We start from the raw sequence: 15,570 nt of genomic DNA on the forward strand, positions 1-15,570 counted from the left end.
GTTCATTCCATTCCATAGTGCCCAACCACACACATACAGTTCATTCCATAGTGCCCAACCACACACATACAGTTCATTCCATAGTGCCCAACCACACACATACAGTTCATTCCATAGTGCCCAACCACACATACAGTTCATTCCATAGTGCCCAACCACACATACAGTTCATTCCATAGTGCCCAACCCCACACATACAGTTCATTCCATAGTGCCCAACCACACATACAGTTCATTCCATAGTGCCCAACCACACATACAGTTCATTCCATAGTGCCCAACCACACACATACAGTTCATTCCATAGTGCCCAACCACACATACAGTTCATTCCATAGTGCCCAACCACACATACAGTTCATTCCATAGTGCCCAACCACACACATACAGTTCATTCCATAGTGCCCAACCACACATACAGTTCATTCCATTCCATAGTGCCAACCACACATACAGTTCATTCCATTCCATAGTGCCCAACCACACATACAGTTCATTCCATAGTGCCCAACCACACATACAGTTCATTCCATAGTGCCCAACCACACACATACAGTTCATTCCATAGTGCCCAACCACACACATACAGTTCATTCCATAGTGCCCAACCACACACATACAGTTCATTCCATAGTGCCCAACCACACATACAGTTCATTCCATAGTGCCCAACCACACATACAGTTCCTTCCATAGTGCCCAACCACACACATACAGTTCATTCCATAGTGCCCAACCACACACATACAGTTCATTCCATAGTGCCCAACCACACATACAGTTCATTCCATAGTGCCCAACCACACATACAGTTCATTCCATAGTGCCCAACCACACATACAGTTCATTCCATAGTGCCCAACCCCACACATACAGTTCATTCCATAGTGCCCAACCACACACAGTTCATTCCATAGTGCCCAACCACACATACAGTTCATTCCATAGTGCCCAACCACACATACAGTTCATTCCATAGTGCCCAACCACACATACAGTTCATTCCATTCCATAGTGCCCAACCACACATACAGTTCATTCCATTCCATAGTGCCCAACCACACACATACAGTTCATTCCATAGTGCCCAACCACACACATACAGTTAATTCCATAGTGCCCAACCACACACATACAGTTCATTCCATAGTGCCCAACCACACATACAGTTCATTCCATTCCATAGTGCCCAACCACACACATACAGTTCATTCCATTCCATAGTGCCCAACCACACACATACAGTTAATTCCATAGTGCCCAACCACACACATACAGTTCATTCCATAGTGCCCAACCACACATACAGTTCATTCCATTCCATAGTGCCCAACCACACACATACAGTTCATTCCATTCCATAGTGCCCAACCACACACATACAGTTCATTCCATAGTGCCCAACCACACACATACAGTTCATTCCATAGTGCCCAACCACACACATACAGTTCATTCCATAGTGCCCAACCACACATACAGTTCATTCCATAGTGCCCAACCACACATACAGTTCATTCCATTCCATAGTGCCCAACCACACACATACAGTTCATTCCATTCCATAGTGCCCAACCACACACATACAGTTCATTCCATTCCATAGTGCCCAACCACACACATACAGTTCATTCCATAGTGCCCAACCACACACATACAGTTCATTCCATAGTGCCCAACCACACACATACAGTTCATTCCATAGTGCCCAACCACACATACAGTTCATTCCATAGTGCCCAACCACACATACAGTTCATTCCATAGTGCCCAACCCCACACATACAGTTCATTCCATAGTGCCCAACCACACATACAGTTCATTCCATAGTGCCCAACCACACATACAGTTCATTCCATAGTGCCCAACCACACACATACAGTTCATTCCATAGTGCCCAACCACACATACAGTTCATTCCATAGTGCCCAACCACACATACAGTTCATTCCATAGTGCCCAACCACACACATACAGTTCATTCCATAGTGCCCAACCACACATACAGTTCATTCCATTCCATAGTGCCCAACCACACATACAGTTCATTCCATTCCATAGTGCCCAACCACACATACAGTTCATTCCATAGTGCCCAACCACACATACAGTTCCTTCCATAGTGCCCAACCACACACATACAGTTCATTCCATAGTGCCCAACCACACACATACAGTTCATTCCATAGTGCCCAACCACACATACAGTTCATTCCATAGTGCCCAACCACACATACAGTTCATTCCATAGTGCCCAACCACACATACAGTTCATTCCATAGTGCCCAACCCCACACATACAGTTCATTCCATAGTGCCCAACCACACACAGTTCATTCCATAGTGCCCAACCACACATACAGTTCATTCCATAGTGCCCAACCACACATACAGTTCATTCCATAGTGCCCAACCACACATACAGTTCATTCCATTCCATAGTGCCCAACCACACATACAGTTCATTCCATTCCATAGTGCCCAACCACACACATACAGTTCATTCCATAGTGCCCAACCACACACATACAGTTAATTCCATAGTGCCCAACCACACACATACAGTTCATTCCATAGTGCCCAACCACACATACAGTTCATTCCATTCCATAGTGCCCAACCACACACATACAGTTCATTCCATTCCATAGTGCCCAACCACACACATACAGTTAATTCCATAGTGCCCAACCACACACATACAGTTCATTCCATAGTGCCCAACCACACATACAGTTCATTCTATTCCATAGTGCCCAACCACACACATACAGTTCATTCCATTCCATAGTGCCCAACCACACACATACAGTTCATTCCATTCCATAGTGCCCAACCACACACATACAGTTCATTCCATAGTGCCCAACCACACACATACAGTTCATTCCATAGTGCCCAACCACACATACAGTTCATTCCATAGTGCCCAACCACACATACAGTTCATTCCATAGTGCCCAACCACACATACAGTTCATTCCATAGTGCCCAACCACACACATACAGTTCATTCCATAGTGCCCAACCACACATACAGTTCATTCCATAGTGCCTAACCACACATACAGTTCATTCCATAGTGCCCAACCACACATACAGTTCATTCCATAGTGCCCAACCACACACATACAGTTCATTCCATAGTGCCCAACCACACACATACAGTTCATTCCATAGTGCCCAACCACACACATACAGTTCATTCCATAGTGCCCAACCACACATACAGTTCATTCCATAGTGCCCAACCACACATACAGTTCCTTCCATAGTGCCCAACCACACACATACAGTTCATTCCATAGTGCCCAACCACACATACAGTTCATTCCATACTGCCCAACCACACATACAGTTCATTCCATAGTGCCCAACCACACATAAAGTTCATTCCATAGTGCCCAACCCCACACATACAGTTCATTCCATAGTGCCCAACCACACACAGTTCATTCCATAGTGCCCAACCACACATACAGTTCATTCCATAGTGCCCAACCACACATACAGTTCATTCCATAGTGCCCAACCACACATACAGTTCATTCCATAGTGCCCAACCCCACACATACAGTTCATTCCATAGTGCCCAACCACACATACAGTTCATTCCATAGTGCCCAACCACACATACAGTTCATTCCATAGTGCCCAACCACACACATACAGTTCATTCCATAGTGCCCAACCACACATACAGTTCATTCCATTCCATAGTGCCCAACCACACATACAGTTCATTCCATTCCATAGTGCCCAACCACACATACAGTTCATTCCATAGTGCCCAACCACACATACAGTTCATTCCATAGTGCCCAACCACACACATACAGTTCATTCCATAGTGCCCAACCACACATACAGTTCATTCCATAGTGCCCAACCACACATACAGTTCATTCCATAGTGCCCAACCACACATACAGTTCATTCCATAGTGCCCAACCACACATACAGTTCATTCCATAGTGCCCAACCACACATACAGTTCATTCCATAGTGCCCAACCACACACATACAGTTCATTCCATAGTGCCCAACCACACATACAGTTCATTCCATAGTGCCCAACCACACATACAGTTCCTTCCATAGTGCCCAACCACACACATACAGTTCATTCCATAGTGCCCAACCACACACATACAGTTCATTCCATAGTGCCCAACCACACATACAGTTCATTCCATAGTGCCCAACCACACATACAGTTCATTCCATAGTGCCCAACCACACATACAGTTCATTCCATAGTGCCCAACCCCACACATACAGTTCATTCCATAGTGCCCAACCACACACAGTTCATTCCATAGTGCCCAACCACACATACAGTTCATTCCATAGTGCCCAACCACACATACAGTTCATTCCATAGTGCCCAACCACACATACAGTTCATTCCATTCCATAGTGCCCAACCACACATACAGTTCATTCCATTCCATAGTGCCCAACCACACACATACAGTTCATTCCATAGTGCCCAACCACACACATACAGTTAATTCCATAGTGCCCAACCACACACATACAGTTCATTCCATAGTGCCCAACCACACATACAGTTCATTCCATTCCATAGTGCCCAACCACACACATACAGTTCATTCCATTCCATAGTGCCCAACCACACACATACAGTTAATTCCATAGTGCCCAACCACACACATACAGTTCATTCCATAGTGCCCAACCACACATACAGTTCATTCCATTCCATAGTGCCCAACCACACACATACAGTTCATTCCATTCCATAGTGCCCAACCACACACATACAGTTCATTCCATAGTGCCCAACCACACACATACAGTTCATTCCATAGTGCCCAACCACACACATACAGTTCATTCCATAGTGCCCAACCACACATACAGTTCATTCCATAGTGCCCAACCACACATACAGTTCATTCCATTCCATAGTGCCCAACCACACACATACAGTTCATTCCATTCCATAGTGCCCAACCACACACATACAGTTCATTCCATTCCATAGTGCCCAACCACACACATACAGTTCATTCCATAGTGCCCAACCACACACATACAGTTCATTCCATAGTGCCCAACCACACACATACAGTTCATTCCATAGTGCCCAACCACACATACAGTTCATTCCATAGTGCCCAACCACACATACAGTTCATTCCATAGTGCCCAACCCCACACATACAGTTCATTCCATAGTGCCCAACCACACATACAGTTCATTCCATAGTGCCCAACCACACATACAGTTCATTCCATAGTGCCCAACCACACACATACAGTTCATTCCATAGTGCCCAACCACACATACAGTTCATTCCATAGTGCCCAACCACACATACAGTTCATTCCATAGTGCCCAACCACACACATACAGTTCATTCCATAGTGCCCAACCACACATACAGTTCATTCCATTCCATAGTGCCCAACCACACATACAGTTCATTCCATTCCATAGTGCCCAACCACACATACAGTTCATTCCATAGTGCCCAACCACACATACAGTTCCTTCCATAGTGCCCAACCACACACATACAGTTCATTCCATAGTGCCCAACCACACACATACAGTTCATTCCATAGTGCCCAACCACACATACAGTTCATTCCATAGTGCCCAACCACACATACAGTTCATTCCATAGTGCCCAACCACACATACAGTTCATTCCATAGTGCCCAACCCCACACATACAGTTCATTCCATAGTGCCCAACCACACACAGTTCATTCCATAGTGCCCAACCACACATACAGTTCATTCCATAGTGCCCAACCACACATACAGTTCATTCCATAGTGCCCAACCACACATACAGTTCATTCCATTCCATAGTGCCCAACCACACATACAGTTCATTCCATTCCATAGTGCCCAACCACACACATACAGTTCATTCCATAGTGCCCAACCACACACATACAGTTAATTCCATAGTGCCCAACCACACACATACAGTTCATTCCATAGTGCCCAACCACACATACAGTTCATTCCATTCCATAGTGCCCAACCACACACATACAGTTCATTCCATTCCATAGTGCCCAACCACACACATACAGTTAATTCCATAGTGCCCAACCACACACATACAGTTCATTCCATAGTGCCCAACCACACATACAGTTCATTCTATTCCATAGTGCCCAACCACACACATACAGTTCATTCCATTCCATAGTGCCCAACCACACACATACAGTTCATTCCATTCCATAGTGCCCAACCACACACATACAGTTCATTCCATAGTGCCCAACCACACACATACAGTTCATTCCATAGTGCCCAACCACACATACAGTTCATTCCATAGTGCCCAACCACACATACAGTTCATTCCATAGTGCCCAACCACACATACAGTTCATTCCATAGTGCCCAACCACACACATACAGTTCATTCCATAGTGCCCAACCACACATACAGTTCATTCCATAGTGCCTAACCACACATACAGTTCATTCCATAGTGCCCAACCACACATACAGTTCATTCCATAGTGCCCAACCACACACATACAGTTCATTCCATAGTGCCCAACCACACACATACAGTTCATTCCATAGTGCCCAACCACACACATACAGTTCATTCCATAGTGCCCAACCACACATACAGTTCATTCCATAGTGCCCAACCACACATACAGTTCCTTCCATAGTGCCCAACCACACACATACAGTTCATTCCATAGTGCCCAACCACACATACAGTTCATTCCATAGTGCCCAACCACACATACAGTTCATTCCATAGTGCCCAACCACACATAAAGTTCATTCCATAGTGCCCAACCCCACACATACAGTTCATTCCATAGTGCCCAACCACACACAGTTCATTCCATAGTGCCCAACCACACATACAGTTCATTCCATAGTGCCCAACCACACATACAGTTCATTCCATAGTGCCCAACCACACATACAGTTCATTCCATAGTGCCCAACCCCACACATACAGTTCATTCCATAGTGCCCAACCACACATACAGTTCATTCCATAGTGCCCAACCACACATACAGTTCATTCCATAGTGCCCAACCACACACATACAGTTCATTCCATAGTGCCCAACCACACATACAGTTCATTCCATTCCATAGTGCCCAACCACACATACAGTTCATTCCATTCCATAGTGCCCAACCACACATACAGTTCATTCCATAGTGCCCAACCACACATACAGTTCATTCCATAGTGCCCAACCACACACATACAGTTCATTCCATAGTGCCCAACCACACATACAGTTCATTCCATAGTGCCCAACCACACATACAGTTCATTCCATAGTGCCCAACCACACATACAGTTCATTCCATAGTGCCCAACCACACATACAGTTCATTCCATAGTGCCCAACCACACATACAGTTCATTCCATAGTGCCCAACCACACACATACAGTTCATTCCATAGTGCCCAACCACACATACAGTTCATTCCATAGTGCCCAACCACACACATACAGTTCATTCCATAGTGCCCAACCACACACATACAGTTCATTCCATAGTGCCCAACCACACACATACAGTTCATTCCATAGTGCCCAACCACACACATACAGTTCATTCCATAGTGCCCAACCACACACATACAGTTCATTCCATAGTGCCCAACCACACATACAGTTCATTCCATAGTGCCCAACCACACACATACAGTTCATTCCATAGTGCCCAACCACACATACAGTTCATTCCATAGTGCCCAACCACACATACAGTTCATTCCATAGTGCCCAACCACACATACAGTTCATTCCATAGTGCCCAACCACACATACAGTTCATTCCATAGTGCCCAACCACACACATACAGTTCATTCCATAGTGCCCAACCACACACATACAGTTCATTCCATAGTGCCCAACCACACACATACAGTTCATTCCATAGTGCCCAACCACACACATACAGTTCATTCCATAGTGCCCAACCACACATACAGTTCATTCCATAGTGCCCAACCACACACATACAGTTCATTCCATAGTGCCCAACCACACATACAGTTCATTCCATAGTGCCCAACCACACATACAGTTCATTCCATAGTGCCCAACCACACATACAGTTCATTCCATAGTGCCCAACCACACATACAGTTCATTCCATAGTGCCCAACCACACATACAGTTCATTCCATAGTGCCCAACCCCACACATACAGTTCATTCCATAGTGCCCAACCCCACACATACAGTTCATTCCATAGTGCCCAACCACACATACAGTTCATTCCATAGTGCCCAACCACACATACAGTTCATTCCATAGTGCCCAACCACACACATACAGTTCATTCCATAGTGCCCAACCACACATACAGTTCATTCCATAGTGCCCAACCACACATACAGTTCATTCCATAGTGCCCAACCACACATACAGTTCATTCCATAGTGCCCAACCACACATACAGTTCATTCCATAGTGCCCAACCACACATACAGTTCATTCCATAGTGCCCAACCACACATACAGTTCATTCCATAGTGCCCAACCACACATACAGTTCATTCCATAGCCTAGGCCATCCCTTCCAGGTAGTCATGAATACACATATCAGTACATCAGTGATTGATTGACTACCTGGGTCTTCAGTATTGCCTCCTGGGTCTTCAGTTCTCTGGCCCTCAGCTCCAGCTTGTCCCCCAGCTCCTGAATCTTTGCCTCCTAAGGGATGACATAGGTGTTTGGAGATGATACACGGTGTGTGTGTGTTCGTGCCGCACGTGTGTGTCTCTGTCCTCACCTTGCGTGTGTGTGTCTGGCGGGTCTTGGAGAGCTGGGAGTCTAGCTGTGTACGGAGTCTCTCCAGCTGGGCGCTGTGGGTGGCCAGCAGGCCATCTCTCTCCTCCTGCAGGGCACACAGCAACTGCTCCCTTTGGACAGCCTCCTGGAGGACAAACACACACACATGCAGACACATCCAGACGCACACAGACATACACACACACACAGACATACACACACACACACACAAACAGACACACACACACACACATGCAGACGCATCCAGACGCACACAGACATACAGCACACACACACACACACACACACACACACACACACACACACACACACACACACACACACACACACACACACACACACACACACACACACACACACACACACACACACACACACACACAAACAGACACAAATAGATAATGAGTTAGCAACAGGTCTGTTGCAAGAAGCTGTGACCTTTGAACTGTGCCTCACCTGGTCCAGATGATTGTCTCTGATTGAGTTGAGTTCTCTGCGGTGGTCGTCTTTGAGCTGCTCCAGCTTCCTGCCGTGGTCACGCTGCACTTCCTCCCTCACTTCCTGGAGCACGTCTCCCAACTGGACCAAGACAGTGAGTGGGAGGGATACATAATGTCACAACACTCTATAGGGTTTAGACTGACATACTGTTATGGTAATATGTAGTCAGTGAGATGAGGGGCTAAGGTTTTGTGTACCAAAGGTGGGAAGTAGTGTGTGTGTGTGTGTGTGTGGATTCTCTATCACCTCTCTTTGGTACTCTGCTAGATGCTGCTCTGGGCTACGAGGGCTCTTCAACTCCCTCCGCCTCTCACTGGCACTGCTTCTCCCCTAAGACAACAACACACTGTCTTCAACCATCATCTGTGTGACACACACACACACCACACTATCCTAGACTCCCTACACGTATTCCCCACACAAAAACCCAAACACGAGTCCAGACAGTACACATTCAGTTGTTTCAAGTACACGTGTGTATTGGAAGGCCCCTCTCCTATACCTCCACCCCTCCCTTCTCCGACCCCCATCGCCACTCTCCCACCTCCCCCTCCCACCTCCCCTTCCCCCACCTCCTGTTTGAGGGAGTCGAGTTGCTCCTCCCGCTCCCCAAGCAGTCTCCGCTTCTCCGCACGTAGCTCCTCCTCTGACTCCTCCCTCAGTTGTTCTAGGTCCCGCCTCTTCTGGGCCTCTATCCTCTCTCGCTCCGCCTCTCTCTCCGCCTCTAGGGTGGCACGCAGCTGCCTCAGCATCGCCTCGCCCTCCTCCCTGACAAAAACAACACACACACACACACGCGAACGTAGCAAGCACGCACACACAATCATTTCTAACTAAAATATTTTGTTGGTCTTGTTTTTCTCCAGTTGCCAAGCGGTATGGTATACCTACTGTATGTGTAGTGAGAATAGTATTGCCTTAGCACAGCATAGTTATGTGAAGTAGTGTCATATTAATACGGCTATGGTCGCTGGGCATGTGATCTATGGATCACTGGAGCACTCCAGGGCGATTGCTGTCATGCGAATAAGTGTGTGTGTGTGCTTAAGCAGATGGATGAATTGTAGAGAGAAATGAGATGAGTCACCTGACGTTGCGTTGCTGGTTCTCTCTCTCCCGCCGGGCCAGCTCCCTCAGCTCCAGTAGCCTGCTTTCAGACTCCACACTCAGCCTGCTCTCCTCTTCCCTCCCCTTACACTGGAGCCTCTCCCTCAGGCTCCTGGAAGACCGGTCAGGACCAGGCACACACACACACACACACACACACACACACACACACACACACACACACACACACACACACACACACACACACACACACACACACACACACACACCACACACACACACACACACACACACACACACACACACACACACACGCGGGTGAGATAACCAGCACTGTCACACAGCCCTAAGCATCAACATTGAGTCATATCCTGTCACAATCACAGGGAGCATCACAGCTCACAAATACTACTATAAAAGTGGACATTAGTGGAGATTGAGGGAGGTTGACCACTCCGTGGCCTGCTGCCTGGATGCCTACCTGACCCTCTCCTCGCTCTCCTCCTTCAGCCTCTGTTCCTCCTCTTCCTCCTCCCGCCGCAGCTCCTCCTGAAGTAGGCGCACCTTCTCCTGCCTCTCCCGCAGTGCACGCTCCTTTTCCTCCTCTATCTCCCTCTCAGTCTCCCTCCTCTCCTTGTCCCTCTCCTCCTCCTGGGCCCTTCTGCTGTCCTCCCCCTGTCTGGGGGCTTCCTCCTTGTAGTTGGCGTGGGGGCTCCTAACCAGGCGGCCTCTGGAGGTGTCAGGCCGCTTGACCCCCTGGACCCCCGGCACCCCTAGGCTGGCGCTGGTGCTGACCCCCTCGGCCCGCGGCCGGGGCTCCGGCTCAGAATGGGAGGACCCTGTGTCCTGTTGGGATTCACTGGACTGGCTGGGGTGCCTGTCCTCCATTGCTGGATCCTCCCTGCCTGCAGCTTGAAGACGCCTGCAGAGTGGGGGCCAGGGGAGGGAGGGAGGGAGGGGAGAGAGAAAGAGAGAGCGAGGGAGGGAAGTCAGATAAATGATTTGGCTCAGCTCTAGACTGCAGATCTGTGCGAGAGACATACTACTGCACCAGTGACAGTGACAATAGGCTTGTATCACAATGTGTGTTTCAAATTCAGAGAGGACATTCCACTGAAGTATGGGCATTTATCAGAATCAGAAAGTCTGCCAACCTCTCTGCAGCTTCTGCCCTCTTCCTCCATTCCTTCTCCTCTGCCGCACTGACTTTCACTTTGCCCTCTTTTTCCTGCGGAAAATATATATTTTTTATATGAATAGCAAATGCTAACATCTAACTCTACGTGGCATGATGTGAGTGTTACTCTCAAAATAAAACAACGGTACAAACTGTGCCTACAGACTCTACAGCCAGAGAACCACTGTGACTGAGAACATCCAAGTGAGGAAGGAGAGACTGTAGCTGAGGAGGAAGGAGGGAGAAAAAGAAAGGAGAGGAAGAGGAGGAGAGGAGGAGAAAGTGTGGTACCTGCAAGAGTGGACTAACAGCAGGGGAGAGATCCTTCAGGTCCAGCACGTTCTCTGACAACTTGGAGCCAAAACCAGACTAAAGGGAAAATGGAACACAACACTGTTAGTCTTTACTAAACACACCCCTTGATAATATCTGTTTAAATGTACATTATAAAGCATGTTGTCAAGCCATAAAAAGTACCCTGAGGTCCTTGGTGGTGGAGGATGCCACCTCAATGTGCTCGCTGGCCTCGGACTGCTGATGTAAACACACACTCAGTCACTGACAAGATGCATAGTGCTACCGTATCACCTCAACACGACAGACAGACAGACAGACAGACAGACAGACAGACAGGCAGGCAGGCAGGCAGGCAGGCAGGCAGGCAGGCAGGCAGGCAGGCAGGCAGGCAGGCAGGCATGCATGCATGAATGTATGTATGTATGCTGCCATTCTCAGCGATACACACCCAGTCACACAGGAGGACACACAGCAACTATGAAGGCTCTCGTAGTAGGGCAAAGCAAGTACAGCAGCAAAGGGACAATACACTAGTCAACAGCACAGAGCAGCCATCCCATGGCTTGATGAGCAAAGCTTGGGCAGACAAGAGGCAAAGAGGCAGACAAAATGCCCATACCACGCAAACACATGGCTGGTCAAGCAGGTAGTAGAGACAGAGAAACAAAGGCTACAGTACTGCAAGTTTGGAATGAGAGGACGGGGCCGCCTTGGGGGCTGTCTGAGAGGGTGGGGGTGCCTTGGGGGCTGTCTGAGAGGGTGGGGCTGCCTTGGGGGCTGTCTGAGAGGGTGGGGCTGCCTTGGGGGCTGTCTGAGAGGGTGGGGGTGCCTTGGGGGCTGTCTGAGAGGGTGGGGCTGCCTTGGGGGCTGTCTGAGAGGGTGGGGCTGCCTTGGGGGCTGTTTGAGAGGGTGGGGGTGCCTTGGGGGCTGTCTGACAGGGTGTGGGTGCCTTGGGGGGCCGTCTGAGAGGGTGGGGCTGCCTTGGGGGCTGTCAGAGGGGGTGGGGCTGCCTTGGGGGCTGTCAGAGGGGGTGGGGCTGTCTTGGGGGCTGTCAGAGGGGGTGGGGCTGTCTTGGGGGGCCGTCAGAGGGGGTGGGGCTGTCATGGGGGCTGTCAGAGGGGGTGGGGCTGTCTTGGGAGCTGTCAGAGGGGGTGGGGCTGTCTTGGGGGGCCGTCAGAGGGGGTGGGGCTGTCATGGGGGCTGTCAGAGGGGGTGGGGCTGTCTTGGGAGCTGTCAGAGGGGGTGGGGCTGCCTTGGGGGCTGTCAGAGGGGGTGGGGCTGTCTTGGGGGCTGTCAGAGGGGGTGGGGCTGCCAGAGAGGGTTGGGATGCCTTGGGGGCTGGATGAAAGCATAAGAGTGCCTTGGTGGTAGACTTAGAGGATGTATCCACATAGGGGGCTGTTTGAGACGATAGGGCTTGCTAGGGGGCTGACTGAGAAGATGGGGCTGCCTTGGGTGTGGCTGAGAGGATAGGGCTGCCTAGAGGTCTGTCTGAGAGGATAGGGCTGCCTAAAGGTTTGTCTGAGAGGATAGGGCTGCCTAAAGGTTTGTCTGAGAGGATAGGGCTGCCTAAAGGTTTGTCTGAGAGGATAGGGATGCCTAGAGGTTTGTCTTAGAGGATAAAGCTGCCTTTGGGGCTGGAGAAGAGGATGGGGCTGCTTTTGGGGCTGGCTGACAGGATGGGACTGCAGAGCTCAGCTCTGGAGGAAGAGGCAAAACTGGCAACAAGGGGACCAGAATATTCCAATCCAGTCCTCAGGGGCTGAAGTGTTAGAAGCACAATGGCTGGAGGTTTACTGGACTGGCAAAAATGTGTGTAAAGACCAAAGACACCAATTTGATGTGCGAGGGAGACCATGGGGGCTGGATTCACCAGGGATGGGACTTGGGACACACACAGCCCATCAGGGAGTGGATTGGTGTCTCCTTTGGCTGAGAGAGGGGCGGAGGTGCATGCAGAGGGGGAGCCAGGGCAGGGGCCACGACATGGTCAAAGCACACCAAACCCCTACCTCTGCTGGTAGAGGGCTTTGTTTGGGCAAATTCTTCTTCTTCCCCACATACACCTCCATGTTGTCACTTCGTTTAAGGTCCGCTATCTTCTTCTTCTGCCCCAGTGACCTAACTTGGACCGTTTGTGGTTCAAATCTCTCGATTACTTCGCCTGAGCTTGTGGATGTTTTGGGTTTCGGTGAGGCTTGCACTTCTTCCACCACCTCATCGCTGTCTTCTTCAAGTTTGTCTCCTTCCTTTTCTTTTAGTTTGCTTTTGACGCACCCCTCCACCTCCTCCTCCTCACTGCTCTCCTCTCCTTCACTAGCTCGTTTTTCACTCAGCGAGCATCTCTCGAAGACTTTGTCACTTTCCTCCACTTCCTCGCTTTTCACACACTTCTCCACCACCTCCTCAGGTTCATCTTTACCCTCCTCCACTTCCTCGCTTTTCACACACCTCTCCACCACCTCCTCAGGTTCATCTTTACCCTCCTCCACTTCCTCGCTTTTCACACACTTCTCCAACACCTCCTCAGGTTCATCTTTACCCTCCTCCACTTCCTCGCTTTTCACACACCTCTCCACCACCTCCTCAGGTTCATCTTTACCCTCCTCCACTTCCTCGCTTTTCACACACTTCTCCACCACCTCCTCAGGTTCATCTTTACCCTCCTCCACTTCCTCGCTTTTCACACACCTCTCCACCACCTCCTCAGGTTCATCTTTACCCTCCTCCACTTCCTCGCTTTTCACACACCTCTCCACCACCTCCTCAGGTTCATCTTTACCCTCCTCCACCTCCTCGCTTTTCACACACCTCTCCACCACCTCCTCAGGTTCATCTTTACCCTCCTCCACTTCCTCGCTTTTCACACACCTCTCCACCACCTCCTCAGGTTCATCTTTACCCTCCTCCACTTCCTCGCTTTTCACACACCTCTCCACTACCTCCTCAGGTTCATCTTTACCCTCCTCCACCTCCTCGCTTTTCACACACTTCTCCACCACCTCCTCAGGTTCATCTTTACCCTCCTCCACCTCCTCGCTTTTCACACACCTCTCCAACACCTCACTCTCACCCTCCTCTTTACCCTCTTCTTCCTTCTCTTCCTCACTTATCACACACCTCTCTACCACCTCACTCTCACCCTCCTCGTCCACCTCTTCATCACTTTTCACACACCTCTCTACCACCTCACTCTCACCCTCCTCTTCCTCACATCTCTCTACCACCTCACTCTCACCCTCCTCAGCCTCCTCTTTCAACCACCTCTCAAACACTTCATCACTATCCTCATCTCCCTTTGCCTCATCTTCCTCCTCTTTCTTCTCCTCTACACTGTCTCTGACAGTCTCTTCCTTCCTTTCCACATGCTTGCTTTTCAAATATCTCTCCCACACTATCTCACTTACCTCTTCATCGCCTCCCTCCATCTCTTTCATATATCTCTCTACTACGTCATCACTCTCTTCCTCCTGTTCCCCCTTTTTTTCCTCTCCTTCTTCCTCACTTGTATTGCGTCTGTCAACTCCCTCATCACTCTCTTCTGCTTTTTGTTCTCCCTCACTTTTAACACTGCTCTCAACCAGCTCATTTCTTTCCTCTACCTGTTTATCAAGTTCTTCATTTTTAACACATTGCTCTACTACCCTATCCCTCTCTTCTTGATCTCCAAGATATCTCTCTATCTTTTCATCACTTCCTTGTTCTTCCTCCTTTTTATTG

The 15,570-nt window shown here is 49.0% G+C and overlaps 1 protein-coding gene across 3 annotated transcripts in view; it reads right to left on the reverse strand.

Moving 5' to 3' along the window:
- The window catches only part of cep164 (centrosomal protein 164), a 40,018-nt gene that overhangs the window by 14,518 nt on the left and 9,930 nt on the right, over nt 1-15,570 (reverse strand). For 2 of the 3 annotated variants that reach the window (XM_082966526.1, XM_082966524.1), the window contains exons 9-18: nt 12,031-12,087; nt 11,845-11,922; nt 11,531-11,604; nt 10,858-11,298; nt 10,396-10,527; nt 9,881-10,076; nt 9,555-9,638; nt 9,264-9,386; nt 8,788-8,931; nt 8,625-8,708 (exon numbers count right to left, since the gene is read on the reverse strand). In XM_082966526.1, the coding sequence (XP_082822652.1) occupies nt 8,625-8,708; nt 8,788-8,931; nt 9,264-9,386; nt 9,555-9,638; nt 9,881-10,076; nt 10,396-10,527; nt 10,858-11,298; nt 11,531-11,604; nt 11,845-11,922; nt 12,031-12,087 (1,413 nt within the window). The remainder of the gene's footprint in view (nt 1-8,624; nt 8,709-8,787; nt 8,932-9,263; nt 9,387-9,554; nt 9,639-9,880; nt 10,077-10,395; nt 10,528-10,857; nt 11,299-11,530; nt 11,605-11,844; nt 11,923-12,030; nt 12,088-15,570) is intronic. The other variant, XM_082966525.1, reaches the window with a different exon arrangement.

The sequence above is a fragment of the Salmo salar genome, chromosome 20, assembly GCF_965601325.2.
Source record: "Salmo salar chromosome 20, fSalSal1, whole genome shotgun sequence".
In the NCBI taxonomy this organism is placed as follows: Eukaryota; Metazoa; Chordata; class Actinopteri; order Salmoniformes; family Salmonidae; genus Salmo; species Salmo salar.